Here is an 18,573-nt window from a genome sequence, read left to right on the forward strand (position 1 = left end):
TTTACGTGATAATAACAATTTGTTGTTAGGGGAAAGTCAAACCCAGAACACACACATCATATGCCATAAATTTGCATTATAAGATTTTTGAAACAAATCCCAAGAAGTTTTTCACCACAAAAAATTAGTTTTTGCTTTTTGTTTACGTCATAATTGATAAATGAATTTACGAAATTATTTAATCGAAAGATTTTAAAACTTGCTACATTTTCGTAAGGGGTTATCGTATATCACTCCTAGAACCAAGAAGTATTACTGACAGTAAAATGTTTGACATTAACAGTTTCGGCTTTAATTTTATTGCAATGTTTGTATATTAAAGTTGATCAGTGTATCAGTTTTAATTTAAATGTTATTTCTTTAAGAATAGTAATTAATTTATTAAATACACGTACTTCGCATGCAAGATACGTCACAAAAAGAGATTTTAGGTTTAGTTATTTTTTTTTATTGTTTTGTTATATGTTGTTGGTGTTGTAGCTGACATACACCACTACGAATAGATGACAATCATTTTAAACAATACATTAGAAATAGTTTAAAGTATTTTATTAAATAATAAAAAATAAACGATGATGACTTTTTAAGCAACGACCCTTTTCTATTCGAAAGAGAAAAGTAATAATATTACTTTTTCTTTCCTGATTCATCGGTTTTTTCAAACTAATATTTTACTTAAAACTTATATTAGAGAATTGATAGCAAGCAACATCTGCAATTATTCTTCTTTCTCTGTGGCTGAGGTGAATTCGCAATAGACCAACCAGCAGACCAAGCAGCAGATGTCTGTTGTGTAAGTAATCATGTTGGAAAAATTGAAGGAAAGTATAAACAAAAAACATATTTATAACATCAGCAACATACGCATTTCGTAATTTGGAGTATAAATAAACAAAAAAATAATTAGCAAAACTAATTCCTAGCCCCATTATAAAGTTTAAAGCTGTTATAGTGTATATAGAAAAAGGAAAAACTCGGACCGACTAATTGAAGCTTTCCCACAATGGTATACTATCCCATCATCTTTTACTTAAAGTTGTTGCTGCTATTGATCATGGAGCTGTTGCTGTTTGGAGTTTTGGTCTTCAGTTTCGCGTTTATAAGTGTTCCTGTTGTTGTTGTTGTTGACGTCATAGTAAATGCTGCTGATTTTGTTGTGAATACCAACTAAAAGCAGCTGCCTTCTGGTGGCTGTGCCAATTTAAGATTTTCTTTGCAAGTCATAATTCGGCGTATCTCTTGCAATAAAGATTTAATAGTATATTCGCGGTTCCATCGGGACAGCATGGGCACTAATCTTTGATCGACCTTTAACAAGTAAGCAGTGAATTGTTATCATTTTCAATTAGGTCTCATTACTTCGCATAATTTTGCATTCTTACCACTCCATTTTGAGTTATACAGTTTATATTAACTTTTGTTAAAAACTTTATCGTGGGCGGCTCATCGGGATAGCGTTCTCCGCAGTCAATCTTCAGAGAATACATTCTATTCTCATATGGTGTCTAAAAGATAAAAAATAAATAAATAGTTTAGTTAAATATATCCTTCAAGTCTATGATGTAGAACTCAAAGCATTGACCAATAAAAAGTTGGTTATCCCTCGTAATTTTTTGTTTTTTTTCTATCTTTGTTATTCGGGTATGACCTTGGTTTCGTTTAGCAGGCAATGTGAAATATTTATGAAATGAAGAATCCCGTATGATGGATTTCACAAAAAAAAAACTGTGAAACCATTTCACTTTAAATTTTATGGTGAAAGCAATTTGAATTCCATATACTAAAAATACACTTTAAAATCACAAAATAACCGTTGAATAACCACTTTTGGGTTGTTTTTTTATTTGTGTCATTAGTTTTTGGGTTAAAAATCACTTCAGTGTGCGCTATATTGAGATTTTAAAAAACATCTACAATTTGGTCTTAACAAGACAGCCAACTAGAAAGCCGCAGGCATTTCGAAATTTCCAAAAATTTTAAACAAATTACAAGTCCAAGGTTTTCTTCTTCTTTCCATCTTTAGTTTACCTTTGTTTCTGCAAATGATATGAATTTGCAGACAAAACATATGTTTTAATTTTTCGAACTGTGACTTCGAAAAAATTATTTCGTGTGAATTGGCGGTCACCTAAATATGTATTTGGTGAAACGAATGTGAAAAGGGAAAACTATTTTTGGCGAAACCAAGGTCACACCGGATTATTTCGAAATCCGACAAATGTTTTCCTTTGTTTGTAAGATGTATTGTGGCTAAGGAGTTGTAATTTACGATTTTTAAATACTAGAATATAATTTCTTTGGACGCTAATTAATATATGAATATTTTTCGATATAAATTGATAAACATCGTTTTTGTTATATTTATATCAAAATTATATAAAACTTCTCACATATCAATGTCCGATTCAAGTTTAAGCTCATTAATAAGGGGCCTCCTTTTTATAGCCGAGTCCGAACGGCGTGCCGCAGTGCGACACCTCTTTGGAGAGAAGTTTTACATGGCATAGTACCTCATAAATGTTGCCAGCATTAGGAGGGGAAATCCACCGCTGAAATTATTTTTTTTTCTGATGGTCTCGCCAGGATTCAAACCCAAGCGTTCAGCGTCATAGGCGGACATGCTAACCTCTGCGCTACGGTGGCCTCCGTATATGAAACAAATATTCTAGGAAAAAAAAAAAAAGAGTCCCAGACCCTCAAGTTGTTGCGGGGAACAAGGAGGTCGACGAACTGGCTAAGAATGGATCGCTGATAAGCGATACCCACTTTGGCATTCTGGAGTTTCGTTGTTGTAACCACATTTTTATGTGGAGGTGTCGATCCTCGTCATGCTTCTGTAGATGACCACGGTAGCCATTGGTTATTTAAAGGTGCCAATAACCCGCCTTGTCATATCGAGCACCATAGGCACTCAGTATTTGCGCAAGAGCCAATGCCACCCATCCTCTTACCGAGACTCTCCGCTCGATACCACTGGGTGTCCGCGACTGTCGTTGCAGCTATTCCGTATGGAGCATTCCACCATCCGCAACCTGTGAACGCGCCCGGTAGATCGCAGCTAAGCTTCTCGTTACTGCAATTAACATCACACAGATCGGACCTCAATGTTCCAGCCTGTGTGGTCCTCACAGCTATCCCGTGTCGGGTGGAGTTTTGTGGAAGCCTGGACTGGCTTTCATCGGTGAGAGGTTCTATTCGGTCCGCTTGGTTAGCTTTTTTTTTGTCTTGTGCGTTGGTTTCTTTTTTCTTTAGTTTCGCCTGTATTGGAACTTACTAGGGTGTATCTCTATACGTGATTCTCCATTTTCTTTTTCGCTTTTACCATCTTCTACAGCGAACACAATACAATGGTCCTAAAGAGCCACTTTGAAACCTTTGCATATTTTTCATAGATGATTAACAAAATAATTTATTCTTCATAGCGCCCCCAAAACCGACAGTTCGAAACAACACGGAACTTAGTTGTTGTTGTAGCAGTTTATTGTGTTCTATCTTTTGTCTGCTTGATTCTGTTGAGTGTCAAGACCCAGGAACTCTGCGACTAAGATGGGGTGCGTCCACAGGGATCTGGGTCCGAGTCGAGTGGGTCTGGCCGGGCAGTTAAACAGGTGACGTGTGTCGTGCGGTCCCTGGTTAAAATCGGGACATACATCTTGCACGTCGGCATTAATCCTAGCTATGTGGGAATTGAGGCGGCTGCATCTGCCGGAACGTAATTAAGCCAGAACTACTCTGGTTTGTCGGTTTGTTGCATAAATTGCCGTACGGGAGAGGTCGGGGGGTCACATAGTCCGACGACGACGACGCTTGTGACCCACTGTTGGCTAAGTTCGCACAGCACCTTGCGACATAGCCAGTATGACTATACTCCCGTAGTGAAGTTAGGCCAGAGCAAGAACGGAAATGTACCCACTCCATGCACCGGTTACACCTCACCGACACCGACCGATGATGAAGACGGTTCTGGCAAACTGAACAGAACCATATGTCCGGGGTTCTTTTCAATCCAGGCACGGACCAGAAGCGTGCGGAGAAGGCACTCCGGGATGTGCATCTCCCATGACGAAAAAAAGACGAACACGTACACTGAGGCGGCAGCCCTTGCCGATGAGGATTTCATCGGGTCAATCCGGTGCGTACAACCGGCTGCCATGCGAACGGAACTTAGTAATAGGTAATTGATAGTAGAGTACGAATATGTCATTAAAAAGTACGTTTAAGTCTCTGGGGAGCCGCCAATCGCGTCCTCTCCAAATCTACATTACGTATGTGTAAACCAGCGATGCCCACAATGAAAATGTGTCTGTATGTCTGAATTTTTAACTCACTCAATATGTAAAAAATCTTTTTTTGGACTGAATGGTGTTTTGCAAAAGAAAACATAAAAAAATTGAAAAATCCAAACGTTTAATCAATTAAAATCATTGTTTGTAAAACAAAAACAGAAAGATGATGCTTACTCATGCGCAAGTTCAACAACGACCGAAACAAAGAGCATAAGAATACGTGTGACTTGCTATCAACGCTACTGTTAAGGGCTGGGCATCGCTGATGTAAATCGATCAGCGGTATATAAGTCTGAAAGGTATTGGAGGTATCTAAGAAGTTTTGTCAAAGAAACCATTGGTCTATAATTAAAATAGAGCTTCTGGATTTTAACGATAAAATCGAGAATGTTGAATGCAAGAAAAAATTGTATAATCAAAGGGTTTGGATGCACAATAATAACCACAATACGACCGTATTCTTTCACCATATTGCTTGATACGCAACGAAATCAACAGTTTTGGCTCTTCAACGTAAATTTATGATGATAGAGTGATGTACATGTTGTTAATATCAATTTGTGTTCACAATATAGCTACAGTCCTGCATGTTTGCTACTTTTATATCTCAAATGTGGTGGTTATACAAGTATCTCAAATTTCGAGATACTTGTATAACCACCACACAAAATATATAGACCTAAATTTGACCGATTAAACATCGATTATTGACTTATAAAAATCTTTTCAAACAAAGTGTTTATTGCTTCAATTATTTTTGACATTGAAATCCAATTTTTTTATCGTGGCAAGTGATTGGCCAAGAAGGCATACGTTAAAATTATTTTTAATTGTACGAATTAAATTGTTATTTAATTTTACTTATTCTGTTGTGTCCTCTTTCATATGTAATGCGATGAAGTGCATTATTATATTTTGCATGAATCTTCTTCGTTTAAAAATTGGGTCTCTCTTCAAGATTTGGAATAGTGATAGACTCATGCCTAAACTTACGCTTGATGCTAAGGAGTGTCCCGCTCTGCTTGGAGATACTGTCGTGTTGAAACAATAGCCTTTTACTAAGAGCTTAATTGTTACAAATAAAAATTGTCATGTTTTTAAATTTTTGAATTTAAAATTTTATCGCTCACCCAAGGTTTAGAAAACATCGAACATTGTTTAGAATCAATTCTTTATATAGTAACCTGCTGGTGCTTCCATCTGTGGGTGGCCTTATTGCATAGTATTTCTCATTTTCCATTCGTATTTTTATGAATTTCTTTTAATAACTTAAACAAAGTTTTGATTTCATTTAATTAACAGTACTTTGCGGTTTGTATCCATGAGTTTCTTTTGTTTTTTTCTATTGATGTTTGGTTCCCCCTACAATTTATGATTATATAAAACTGACTCACTGGAATTGTCGTAGCATAAAACCTTCTTTTCATTCGTCTAAGTTTGACGAAATCAAAAGTGTTTTGTCTGGTTCTGGTTCAGCTGGATGTCATTGTTAAATCGGAGCCTTGGCTGAAAACGGATGAGTCCAACCGTGCTGTTAATATTAAGGCTATAAGTTTATAAGAAATGACCGTCAGAATTCCAGAGGGGATGGGGTAGGTATATATGTGTCGAAAAATCTAAAGTTTAAGGTAGTATTTAAATCAATGGTTTTAGGCAAATGTGAGTCGCTTTTTTACAACCTCATATTGAGATTTCCCAATGATATAGTAGTCGGCGATTTCAATTGTGACATGTTTGATATATCTAAGCCGCGTCTACTTTGCGCTATGATACTGTGCGCGGTTCTTTCTCATTACTTGACATTATGATGGTTAGTAATTGCGGTGATATGCCCATCGAATTCGGATCATTGGTCAATATTTGCTATTTTTGATGGAGGTCTCGAAACTCAGGTGGAATTTGTTGAGTATCACTATTATTAGAATATAGAATGGGACATAACGTCGGGTCGATTGGCACTATTCAACCTACGTATGCTTGATGGTCTTTCTATCGATCAGAAGTGTTCTTTAGTTTCATCCTTAGTGAACAACCTCTTTGATTGTGTTCCTGTGGTGAGGCGAAGAATGCGCCGCTTCAGCGATGATTGGATGAAGTCAAGTGACGTTCCTTAAGCCATATCTGTCCGTGACTTGGCTTTTTTTACACAATAAGAATAGAATTGGACAATTTACTGCAGAAATCGTAGAAGATCAAAGTCAGCAATACAGAAAGGAAGAATGAAACATTATTCCAGATGTTTCAGCCGTCTGAGTTCTAATGGTTTATGGTGGTTACTCAGGGGTTCCGGTTGTCTTGGTGATGATGTTGCATATCATCATGTCTGAGAAATTAATAGTTTTTGCTTCGGGCTCAACCACAGATGCGGTTCTTGATGCACCTTATTAATTCCATTTTAACGACTTCAGTATTCCCTACCCTTTGGAGAATTTTTTGGGTTGTGCAGATATCCAAGTGTAAAACTATTAATTGTCCTGATGATTTAGGCCCGATCACTATTCTTCTAGTCTTGCCGAAAGTATATGATCACATAACGAAAGACCAAATATTGTTGCATGCCAGGGCTAGCATTTTCAATGGGCAGTTTGCTTTTCGTGAGGGCCATAGTACGACAGCACTTTTGTAACATCTTACAGACTACATGAAATTAATGCTAGTAGGTGCTGTGCCTTGGTTTCCTTGGACTTAACGAAGGCCTTTAATTCAGATTCTTATGCTATTTTGACCAGGAAAGCTGAGAACAGTTTGATTTCTCTTATTCCGCATGTAGGCTACCGTTGAAGGATTCACCCGATGAATCCGGTACGTACAACCGGCTGCAATTGTTGTGCTTTACTATTGTATTCTATATCTCAAATATGTATAGTAGCAGAACTTGTCAGATGTTATGTTTTGTGTTATGAAAACACCTAAAAAAATATAACTCAACATCTACCAAATGTAATCAGATTGTTAAATTCAGTAAAAAATGTTTTACGTATCGTTTCCATGTCAGCAAATACCAAACGATGTTTGAAGAAATTTTAAAATCAAAAATGTGTATTTTAAACACTGCTGCTCCTATTTATTTTTATTTAACTAGTCTACTTAAATAAATTTATTTCAAAAATAGACCTCAACTTTTTTTAAAAAAATAAAACGGCTGTTAACTCAAAGAATGGTAGATATTAATTGCTATGTTTTTACTTACTCTAGGGGGCCCAATTATCATTCCAATCCAATATGTAAGGGTCATATCGTCATCGTTTTCAAGGCCCCATGAGATAGTGCCATCACCAACACCTTTTTGGCCTTGGTCCAATTCCTCAAGTAAGCGAAAATTTCTTGGAACCACTGTAAAGATTATTTATAAAATTAAAAAACGTATTAATAAATAAGAAAAATTAGATTCGGTTTAATTCAATTATTTCCAACACGATATTGTAATCGTTTTTTATTACCAAGAGAAACTTTCGAATGATTAACAATTAAGCAAAATACATACAGGAAACTGACACGAAGTGCTACCAAGTTCACAATGATATATCACCTCGTGTAGAGGCAACCAACATCCAAACAAAATATACAGGAAACTGACACGAATTGCTACCAAGTTCACAATGATATATCTGTCAAACTAGAAATGACAGCTACATTATATAAAATTTGCTGGATCACTGTGGATTCGCCAGTTGAATATTTACCAAAATGTTGCTCAAATAACTGCGACAGTTTGTTACCTCGTGGAGTGGCAGCCAATAGCATGTTGCATTGCACACAATTTCCATTGGGCTGGGGTAGATGTGTTAGGAGGACAAAGTGGCGCAAAAGTGACCATATCCGCCTATTACGTTGAACGCTTTGGTCCAAGTCCGGACGAAAATAAAAAAAACAGCAGTTGTTATCCCCTTATAAAAAATCTTAAGAGCCCACAACAAGCCAAATTCTGGCGTAGGTGTATGTATGGGGCGTATTAATATCCGCACCCTTTTCAAACTAACCTAACCTAGCCCAACCTCTTAAAAAGTCGGAGATATTTGTCATGTATTTAGTTGAGTAAAACTTCTGTATGAAGAGGTACCATAAAGCGGCACGTCTTCGGATTCGGCTATATTAAAATAAATTACTAAATTCTTAAGAAAACAAAAATTCTTATTATTTCATCGAGTAGTGATACTCGATATGACAAGGTGTTATTTGCGTTAATGGCTGTTGGACCAGAAGAAGCTTGCCACACATAAAAAAATGCCTACAACAATTACAACCTCCATCGTGTGGAAAAACCACCGCCCAGGTTGAATCTCCATAATCAAAAGGGGGAGGTTGGCGAAAAAAGAAGAAAATCTCTAGATCAAGCATGCAGGTTTGAACAGAATTTATGAGGATACGGTAGCAGATATGATAATCCAAATGCAGCATAATCAATTCATACTGATCTTTGATTAATACCAACATGTTTGATTTTTACGTATAATTCTATTCAACTTAAAACTATATAATTCTGAACGCACCACACCCAAGTTGACAGTTCCTAGATCTGCATGATTTAAATATGTTGCCAATTATTTTTGGATACCTTTTTGCCCAATTTTTTTAATGAATTGCATTTTGAGGCCACTTAAACTGAGATGGGATCGTACGTTGACGTTAATACACCATACTGATGTATAATGGCTGTTAAAGGAATATTTTTGTGTCAGTTTATATTTAGAGTACTGTATTTTTTTCAGATGAGGGAAGAATACAACTTTCGTTCAATTTAAACAGGAAGGATAAAACTAGGCCCGTAATGAAGAATAAGAGTGACGTTGCACGATTAAGTCATCAAAACGAGTATTGCATAAAAAAGGGCTCTTTGACTTCTTTTGCAAAAATAGACCTATTTTAAGCCCAAAATCCGGTAAAAAATGTAAATGTCACACCAACAATTCTTATACAGTGGCAAAGATAAATATTGAATTGAGAAAGTTACAGGGCGGGTCGTCTTCCCCAATGTTAATTTAATTAAAACGCAAGGATGGAAAGAAAATATGTGATTTTTGGTGTTATAAGTGCAGCGTTTTGTGACAACTTTGCCTGTCGGAGTTTTCTTTAGAATACATATTCCATTAGTAAATGAAGCTGAACATAGGTACGGCATTGTATCTAGTCTAAGAATAAATGCACATTTCCATACGACAATCAATGCAAGTTAGCCGATTCACTGTTCAATGAGTAATATATCCGTCAATTGTTTCCGGCTTGAATGGAAATTGGTAAACGCTTCTACCCTACAATTCCAAATTATTTTCTATGGAATTAATCACTGCAAGGAATAATGTACATACTTCAAGGATTAACATGGTAACAGCAATGGACTAATATTGAACTTGCCAATGGCAAACACTGTACTCCAAACAAACAATAAGATAATTTTCTTCAAATCAAGCAATGTTTAATATTATTATTCCTTAATATTATTATAATTCTTACCTACACCGGATTGATTCGCCATTTTTCACTCTACACACACATTCACATTTGTCTCGGTCGATGATTTTGCTCTTGCTATCAGAGTCGACGTAGAAAATAATAACGCCGTCAATTTGAGTATATTATTTTCATGGGCCTAGAAAAGTGACCTATGTTCGCATCGTATGATAAGTTTGACGATTAAAGTCTATGGTGAATCCGCCTTGGATTAAAGTCTAGCATTCAAAGCCTGTACCAAATTGTGTCAAAGTTGATGGGTTTATTATATGTATGAGATTTGATTGTGGTGAAATATTTTGAATTCGCAGGGGCTTTTAAGATTTTTAACAGCAGCAATTAATGCGTATTAAATAGGTGGCCGCATCCTCAAATTGGTACAACAAAGCATGTTTTGGGAACTTAATATATCATATTTTGTAAACAAGGCCAAGGTTGAATTAAGAAGATTGGCTCACTTGTCCAGCGGATAAATGTTCAACTTCAGAGTTGTATCCAAATCCCACTAGAACGTCAAATGCCAAGGCGGATTTAAAAAGGTGGTCTCACGAGAACAACTGTTAACAGGCGGCCAGGTTTTACGGTATTAAGATGACAGATTTTTGTTTTTTGTTGTCTTCTTTCTCGCATATTCTCTGCTTATATATATATTTTGAAGCAATATGAAAATAACACTGATAAAATAACAATTTTATTAAAATTTTACTATAAATATTGAGGGAATGTCCTACTGAATAAAATCAGGTTTTTTTTGCTTTAAAATCTATTATCTAAGAAAAATATTCGCAAAAAGCGAATATAGTACCAGGCTTAACACAAAAACAACCCGTCCATGTCCTAAATTTAATCCTTGCCCTGTGATACACATTCATATATTTTATATACGAGCACACTCATATACATACATTAACATGCTAACACACTTGCTCCTTCGTTATATTTCTCAAATTTCTGCTGCGAAAAACTTCCAGAAGAAGCTCTCAATTACCAAACTCTCAAAATTTAGCTTGCTCTCTCGCACTTTCCCGCTCTCTTTTGCTGGCAAATAAATTACGCGAACGACATCCAGTAACAATTTGTGCAAATTGGCACATATTTTTGAGTACACGAACTTATTAACTTTATCAGCTGGGATTGTGGCTTTACCATCTATTTATTGTACCAAGGGAAGAAAATTGAAATTTTCAATTAAATCAGCTGTTTAGATTTGTTTCCAATTACTATTTTGGTTAAGCCCGTCATATTAAATAAATATTCATTAAGAAATGTTGGTTTCTATGTGTTATAGGATTCCATATAAAGTGTTGCCTCCACGTGGCTATAGTGTTATGTCTTATGCAGGAGCTAACCAATTGTTACTAAAAGGGGTTAAAGCCCCCCCATCAACAAACCATTTTACTTTTCAATCCCGCAGATATAAACATAACTCATTCCGTGATCTACGGGTAGTATGGAGAAATGTATTTGGAAAATATTTGCTTATTACTAATGTTGTTGGTTCCGGAGTACTGATGGTTGTTGGTGATATAGCGGCACAGGAAATCGAATATCGAAAAGGGGAAAAGCCTGAACGTTTTGATCTAAAGAGAATGGGACGAATGTTTATTGTAGGAGCTCTGCAGGGACCTATGCACCATTATGTTTACGCTTGGATGGACAAGATAATGCCGGTAGCTAATTTGAAAAACATTGTGAAAAAGATTCTTATAGACCAGCTCTTCATGTCACCAGCATGTATATTTATTTTTTTCTATTCTGCGTGTTATTTGGAAAGAAAAACGTGGAAAGAGACAAATGATGAATTACGCCAAAAGTTTCTTTTCATCTACTGCATGGATTGGCTGTTGTGGCCAGGTGCGCAGTACGTGAATTTTCGCTACTTGGATACGAAATATCGGGTGTCATTTGTAAATATTTGCACTGCTCTTTATAATATCTTCATGTCCTACGTAAAACATGATTATTAAGATTTGCCATTAAAACTAACAACATTAGACTCTACCAAAATATCGCTATGTTACAGTTTAGCACAGCCCTTGCATAGGCCGATGTTTTGTCAGGAACGATGGATGTTTTCCAAGTACAAATGCAGAATTATATGTTCAGTGATATATAGCGTCAAAAAACAAATTAGTCAAATAAACTATACGAAAATAGCAAATTCACAATCGAGTTTCAGACGAGTTTCTCTCACGTTTGTGGTGTTTTCATATTATCCTTGGTATGTATTTAATATGAATATTTCTTAAAAGATCAGAAAATAAAATGTAAAATATGTTGTGTGTATATTTATGCAAAACATTAAAATTGCTTAACTTCCACGTCAAATAAAAAATGCATCAACCGCAAACGTTCCTGGCTAATGAAACCGGCTATTAATGAAGTCAAATTTTCATTAGATCGTGATATTTGCTGCTTTAAAATTAATCGAAAATCATCACGCACGCCTTTATCAGATCCTCGAGTACGACGGGATGCCGAATGCACGGCACTGGATGTACTAAAGTCGAAATTAAATTCCTCGGTGCTGGTATTCCATATCGACATGAACTCCTCGATGAAATCAATGGTTATAATAAATGTGGAAAAGTTGCGAAAGGTAAAGTTCCTCCTATTTCGTATAATCGTAAATACGCGTTCAGCTATTTCCTTTTCTCTCGGATATTCTAATTGCGATAGAATAAGCAGGTCGCCCAAGATTTCATCTGAACAATTTGGTTCATACATTTTTCGCTGCATTGAAAGTAATAAATTAGAATAATTTATGTTTAACAATGATGTGCCACTTACACATAAACTGTTTATTATGGCCTTGCAACAGTATTGTACTAATGCTTTCTGTGTCAATGGAATGAAAATCATATGACGGGGTACGTTCAGTGTTAAATGTTCCAAACTTGTTCCAGAAATGGAGGGCAACTCGGCCATTATTTTCAATATACATTCAAATCCTTCAAACTATATAGAACAATTAGTCAACGTAATATGAAACAGAAATTTATTATCTTACCGTTAATTTACCCTGTAGTAAATTAAGACCTAGTTTTAATATATGATGAACTAAATTACTTTTTACAGTCATTTCTTGCATTAGTTTTTTCGCCTCTTCCTGATGTCCAAAATATATTGCCAAATCGAAGAGGAATCTCGAGATCCATGGCGACAGTGGCAAGGTCAAAAGAAGTTTGCTGAAATCTCTTTGAAATTGATCTGTATTAAGCAGCTGCCAACACTGAGCAGCATGAACGAACGCTTTAGAAATGTCTTTACTTGTTGAGGTGGTCAATGAAATTTGGGGAGGTTCCATATTTTGTGCTTCTGACCGCTCTAATTTCCAATCTGTGAATCCCTCGACCAACACATGATTTATTTCAATATCTTCGGGTCGAGTATTGCAGTTTTTTATATAACAATGTAAGGAGTAGATAAAAAGCGTTGTAGCATAAAATAGTACTTGGCTGCCTGCTGCAGAACTTGTTGAAACTATTTCGATAAGTTTGTCCCAATACACATTTTGTCCCCTATAAATAAATACAAACGTGTTTACGATATTAAAAATTGTAGTATTTCGACATTTACAATTTTGTAAGTAGTAGTAACCAAAACAAACTAAACTATGCGCAATAAAAATTTTTATTAAAAATTAAAGTTAAATAATTCATAAAGTTTTTGCTTTAAGCCAAATAATTCTTGCAGAGAAATTCTCCGAAGTAGTCTCATTTTAACGAAAGTCCTCAATAATAATCTTGTCTGTTCCATATTCGCTTGTTGTTGAAACGTATAGATAGTGTTGAAAATAGAGAACATCATTTTTTGATATCTGAAGGGGGGCCGACAGGAAAACATAAATCCAATCATAAAATAAACTTTTGGCAGAGAAAAAATAGGTCAAAAATAGAAGGAGTAAGCGTATGTTGGTAAAACTTGGCACAGATATTTGTTATTATTACAGAAAATTGGGACCAAAAATAGACCATAACGTCCACATTTTGGAATAGGTCCCGATCTTTCGATTTTACTTCCCGAAACTACACAATGCTCATTTTCTATTCTATTTCCTCAAATTTGAAACAAAGACTTGTGTTGGGCATCTCACCAATAATGCCAAATGTGCCATATAGCTGCCATATAGACTGATTTCTCGATTAATGGTTTTGACCTATAAAGACCTGTTTTCAGTCGATTGTGCTGAAATTTAGATCAGTGAGTTATGAACGTCTCAGTGATCTGAATGTCAGCGAATGTCAACCGTGGCGCCAAGTCATCCAAGGCGTTTGGGGCACGACAAAATCTCTACGCTGATGAATATGGGTATACCTGGATGTCTGGAAGATGCGTACCCGATGTCTGGAAGATGCGTAGAGTAATCCCGCTACTGACGCCTGGAAAGGAGTAAGGGGGAGTCGTACAGACCGATTTCCTTTGTCTCACCAGTAGCCAAGACGCTTAAGGAACTCCTCTTTCCGATCCTCGTTGGAGAATTTCCATTTGCCGAGCATCAGCATGGATTTCGAAGTCTGCATAACACAACAACAGCTTTGCATGCTATCACCGCTCACATTTTTTGTGGCTTCAATCAGCCCAGACAATTCTCGTGGCACTAGACCTATCAAAGGCATACATTTCATTTCTTTTAATCGAACCCATAAGAACCATATGCGATTAATAAAGTAGAACCACAACGTAATGATTAGTACTTTTTAAAAATAATTAATTCAATAAAATTTACATATTTCGATTTACATTTGTACATAATAATAATTATTAAGCGAAAGGTTGAATTATCCTTTGCAGAAAACAAAATACCACTTATATAACTTTTGAGTTAAAAAAAAAATCTCAATATAAATTTTATAAAACTGAATTCGAATGACCAAAATGTCTTAGTTAAACTGGAAGTCCATTGCAAAGCCTAGACACTCTTACTAAATATGACTTCTCATAGTTGGCAGTCTTTAATCTAGGAAAAATAATCGTAGACTACGCTAAAATCGGGAAAACTGACACAATTTGGCAACTTTTCGAGGTTCTTGAGTTGTAATTATACGATGCAGTGGCAATAGATCTTTTATTACTACAAAAATTTTTCAAAAGAACTGTGCAGAAATTCTCTAGAATAATTAGATACATGATCACTTAATTTAAGTCCAAAAATTTATAGTACTATTCGATTAAAGACATGAATTAAATGGCTATATAATATGTGTGACCGAGTGAAATTCCAATAGCTACAGGCTGAAAACAGTCTAAGTTGTCTAAGTGACAGCGTAGAGCAGTGCAAATCTTGGACGATACTTCCGAAATGCAAATTGCAAATTTTGCCCATGAACATTCCACTAAGGAACAGGGGCAAACTTCTCACATATCAATGCGTGCAGCCCGATTCAAGTTTAAGCTCAATGATAAGGGGCCTCTTTCATAGCCGAGTCGGAACGTCGTGCCGCAGTGCGACACCTCTTTGGAGAGAAGTTTTACATTGCAGAGTACCTCACAAATGTTGCCAGCAAAAGGAGGGGAAACCACCGCTGAAAATTTTTTTTCTGATGGTCTCGCCAGGATTCGAACACAGTCGTTCAGCGTCTACGTGAACATGCTAACCTCTGCGCCACGGTGGCCTCCAGAAATGTGCCTAGCGAATATCAAACCATTTCAAGAGTAACACCCAAGCATTTCATCTCATTAACAAATTGAATACGCACATCTTCAAATATGATATTGAAATTGATGCCAACAGTACCAAAAGTCAAATCTCTTGTCTTAAAAGTATTAAACGCGAGTCGATTACATATTGCCCAGCTAGAAGTCAATGACAAAGGATAATATTAGCATAGAAGCTTCATGAGCATTATTAAAATTATTCTCGCCGGAAAACAACGAATTAATATCATCATCATATCAAATAAGTACACCCCTTGGGATCAATAATCTCAACAAAATCATTTACATAAATCAAAAACAATAAGGGTCCAAGAAAAGATTCTTGTGGCACGCCACTCTTACATTTTCTTATGGAAGATTTCTTTTCCCCATATCTAATAAATTGATCTCAATCAAACAGTTATGAATACATAAGTTTGCAAGACGTAGAGGGAACTCCAAACTTGCTTGCCAATTTCTCAACTAAAATACGATAACACACTGTATCGAACACCTTACTAATATCTAATGATACCAAAGTGCATAACTTATCTGCATTTAAATCCCTCCTTGCGTTCTCCGTCAATGACAACAGCACCTAGATCGAAAACCAAAATTCCGGTCGCTTAGTAAGCTAATACTATTCAAGTATTTCAAGATCTGTTCCTTCAATATAATGAATTCGACACGGGCTGAATCGCTGGGTCGCGAATGATCTGTATGGACGTCAGTCATTAGTGGATTTTAGGGATAGGGGTCGAATCACCGTAGAGTAAAACCGGGATTCCTTCAAGGCGGGGTGATATTTCCGTCACTATTTAACGTCTATATATCCTCCATTCCTCTCCCTCCAGACTGCATAGAGATCATTTCATATGAGTATGATTGATTGTTGAGCACGTACAAAGCAATTGCCAGGTCAACACCTACTTAACAGAAACCTTGACAACAGGTGTCAGATGCGGCAGACCCCTGTCCGTAGAGCATATGTTGAATTCTTGCGAGAATCTTTATTTGGAAACAAAAGACTATTCCCAACAATGAAGGTCTTTGTAGCCAAAGCCTTACTTTTTTCAATTATATACTAACTTATATTTACTATAAGCTCAGTAATTTTTATAAATGAATAAATAATTCACGAAAATAATTTTTTTTCTAAAGCACACCCTGAACTTAAAAAATAATCACTATATTTTTTCATTAATCTTGTACCCCAAAACAAAAAATGTACCAAAAAATACGCATGATCCCCTTTAAAACATAATATATGTTTGACGTGTACATAAATGAAAAAAAAAATGTTTCGAAGTCAGTGGTTTGTTGGCAAACTGAAATATCGAAAATACTAAACTGTAATTTCGTCCACTGTGCACTGGTTTAAAAACAACATGAGCTTTATTGTATATATTTACTTATTAATTAGCAAATATCAACAAATGTTGCCTCTTAAGGTGGTGTTACATACATTGAGCTCAACGTTGGTGTAAACGATTTTTTTTTTGACAAGCACGCAAGCACTTGAGGTCGCATGGTATCTAACTCCACCTTTATGGGCTACTGATCAGACCACTCAAATCAAGGGATTAAAAAATAGTTAAGGGAACAGAAAAAGATTTAAGAGTTACATACATACCAATTCTTGTTGAACGGTAAAAAGGTTTCCCAGCGCTGTACTTTTCCACATAACATTAAAACCTGAAAAATTTTTTTCCAGATTTCGTTGGTATCGCATTTGACTTCGTCTATAATTTGTCGAATATAGTACTCCAATGATACTGTGAACAACCTGCAAACCATTTGTGTGGATACATCTGGAGTTTTGTGGTATATTAACGGTAACGCTTCCTCCACTAATATTTCTTGGTACTTCTGTGGATTCTGTTTCATTCCATCCGCAATAATTTCCAACAGACGTGGCTTAAATAATTGTAAACATATCGATGGATTTATTTTTTATAAAAATCCGATCATTTGCTTCAACATTTTAGGCTTACCGTGTGCGTAACTGCAGCTTGGGGAAATCGTTTTAAAACTAATAACAGCAATTTGCACTGGTTCAGACTATTGTCTGCTTGATTTACTGTCATCATTAAAATTTTATGCTGGACCTCATACGATACGTGTTGAAACATCTTAACATAAAATTCCTGCTCAGATGTAATTTCATTTTCATTTTTCAGAGCATTCGTAAGTTCATTAATTTCATCTTCTAATTGAGTCTCCACCTTTGAGCTTTGAAGCGTTAAGATAATATAACTGAAACATTTAGCTGCTTCTTCAAAATTATTTGCCTCTTTTTCTAAACGGTATACTTCAAACTGGAATTTGAATAGAATTGTTTTAATTTGGGCCTTATAATTTATAATATAGTATAAGTAAGCAGCGCAATATCAATGACGTAATTTTAAAATTGATCAACTTATAGTTTGTTATTAAAGCAAATGTAAACCCGGGAGAGATTTTTTTTCAAAAGCTTATTTTTAGCGGAAGTAGAAGCCACTGTGACAAAACACTAAAATTTCAATTTTTGCATGGTTATGGCTGTAAAATGGATTTACAAGAAAAAATGGCAAAGGGACCTTCTTTTTATAACCGAGTCCGAGCGGCATGTCGACACTTTGAGGAGAAGTTTTTACATGGCACAGTCCCTCATAAATATCGAGCATTAGGAGGGGATAACCACCACTGAACATTTTCTTCTCGTGTTCTTGCGAGGTTTCGGATAAATAAATAATAATAATGGTTCGAACCCATGATTACAAATCATGTGTAAATAAGCAAAAGAACAATGCTGAAGGACGAGCTTACTCGAAATCTTATGCTTAATGGCCGGCGTACATACTTGAACATTAAAGTTATTTGGGAACAGCGATTTTGCGGTAATTATCCATGATTTTGCAGAACAGGGATCAGTGGTTCTTAACTTCTTGGCTTGTTCTATTATATAGGCTTCATTGGTTTGAAATGTGCTATCCATTTTGATCCCAATAATGTTTAAGTAAGTAAGTAAGTATGTTTTATTGAGACTTCTTCTTTCAATTTCATTACAGTACATGCTTAACGAATGGTTAACATTTAAACCTTAGAACTATACATGTCTTGTTCTAATACATATGTGTAGTACAATACGCTACATGCTATGTGATAGGGTTGATATGTGGAACATTCAATGGGAATGAATGAGACAAGGCTTGCTCTCGGC

The 18,573-nt window shown here is 35.8% G+C and overlaps 3 protein-coding genes across 6 annotated transcripts; 1 reads left to right on the plus strand and 2 right to left on the minus strand.

Annotated features, from left to right (window-relative positions):
* Nucleotides 1-276: 276 nt before the first annotated feature.
* LOC106090484 (ubiquitin-conjugating enzyme E2 variant 2) lies at nt 277-9,829 on the minus strand. Of its 4 annotated transcripts, XR_009396449.1 has the most exons (5): nt 8,842-8,887; nt 7,477-7,619; nt 1,383-1,505; nt 981-1,308; nt 277-786 (listed from the first exon to the last, which is right to left on the minus strand). XR_009396449.1 is itself a non-coding variant. In XM_013256691.2 (4 exons), exons 1-4 carry the CDS (start codon nt 9,757-9,759, stop codon nt 1,168-1,170), a joined length of 429 nt encoding a protein of 142 aa, XP_013112145.1. In that variant the 5' UTR covers nt 9,760-9,829; the 3' UTR covers nt 277-1,167. The 4 variants fall into 4 exon arrangements, 3 of the variants coding, with proteins under 3 accessions (XP_013112145.1, XP_059216392.1, XP_059216390.1); XM_013256691.2 differs by lacking the exon at nt 8,842-8,887 and adding an exon at nt 9,738-9,829 and having other exon boundaries at nt 277-1,308; XM_059360409.1 differs by lacking the exon at nt 8,842-8,887 and adding an exon at nt 9,593-9,609 and having other exon boundaries at nt 277-1,308.
* Nucleotides 9,830-10,935: 1,106 nt separating this feature from the next.
* Nucleotides 10,936-12,467, plus strand: LOC106090544 (mpv17-like protein 2). The gene has a single exon (XM_013256775.2). It carries the CDS (start codon nt 11,000-11,002, stop codon nt 11,699-11,701), a length of 702 nt encoding a protein of 233 aa, XP_013112229.1. The 5' UTR covers nt 10,936-10,999; the 3' UTR covers nt 11,702-12,467.
* Nucleotides 11,996-18,362, minus strand: LOC106090532 (integrator complex subunit 10). The gene is made up of 6 exons (XM_013256764.2): nt 18,214-18,362; nt 17,366-17,689; nt 17,005-17,288; nt 12,745-13,255; nt 12,525-12,692; nt 11,996-12,467 (listed from the first exon to the last, which is right to left on the minus strand). Exons 1-6 carry the CDS (start codon nt 18,346-18,348, stop codon nt 12,036-12,038), a joined length of 1,854 nt encoding a protein of 617 aa, XP_013112218.1. The 5' UTR covers nt 18,349-18,362; the 3' UTR covers nt 11,996-12,035.
* Nucleotides 18,363-18,573: the final 211 nt, after the last annotated feature.

This window comes from Stomoxys calcitrans, chromosome 1, assembly GCF_963082655.1.
Source record: "Stomoxys calcitrans chromosome 1, idStoCalc2.1, whole genome shotgun sequence".
Lineage (NCBI taxonomy): Eukaryota > Metazoa > Arthropoda > Insecta > Diptera > Muscidae > Stomoxys > Stomoxys calcitrans.

Excerpts from the sequence above, each read along its gene's own strand:
- LOC106090484 (XM_059360407.1), bottom strand. The coding sequence starts at position 8,872 with ATGCAATTCATTAAAAAAATTGGGCAAAAAG. Across the intron at positions 7,620-8,841 it reads TAAAAAAATTGGGCAAAAAG|TGGTTCCAAGAAATTTTCGC; the intron begins GTATCCAAAAAT and ends TAATCTTTACAG. Across the intron at positions 1,309-1,382 it reads GTATAACTCAAAATGGAGTG|GTCGATCAAAGATTAGTGCC; the intron begins GTAAGAATGCAA and ends TACTTGTTAAAG.
- LOC106090544 (XM_013256775.2), top strand. The coding sequence starts at position 11,000 with ATGTTGGTTTCTATGTGTTATAGGATTCCATATAAAGTGTTGCCTCCA.
- LOC106090532 (XM_013256764.2), bottom strand. The coding sequence starts at position 18,348 with ATGGATAGCACATTTCAAACCAATGAAGCCTATATAATAGAACAAGCC. Across the intron at positions 17,690-18,213 it reads CAAATAACTTTAATGTTCAA|TTTGAAGTATACCGTTTAGA; the intron begins GTATGTACGCCG and ends TTCAAATTCCAG. Across the intron at positions 12,693-12,744 it reads TACTACAGGGTAAATTAACG|TTTGAAGGATTTGAATGTAT; the intron begins GTAAGATAATAA and ends TGTTCTATATAG.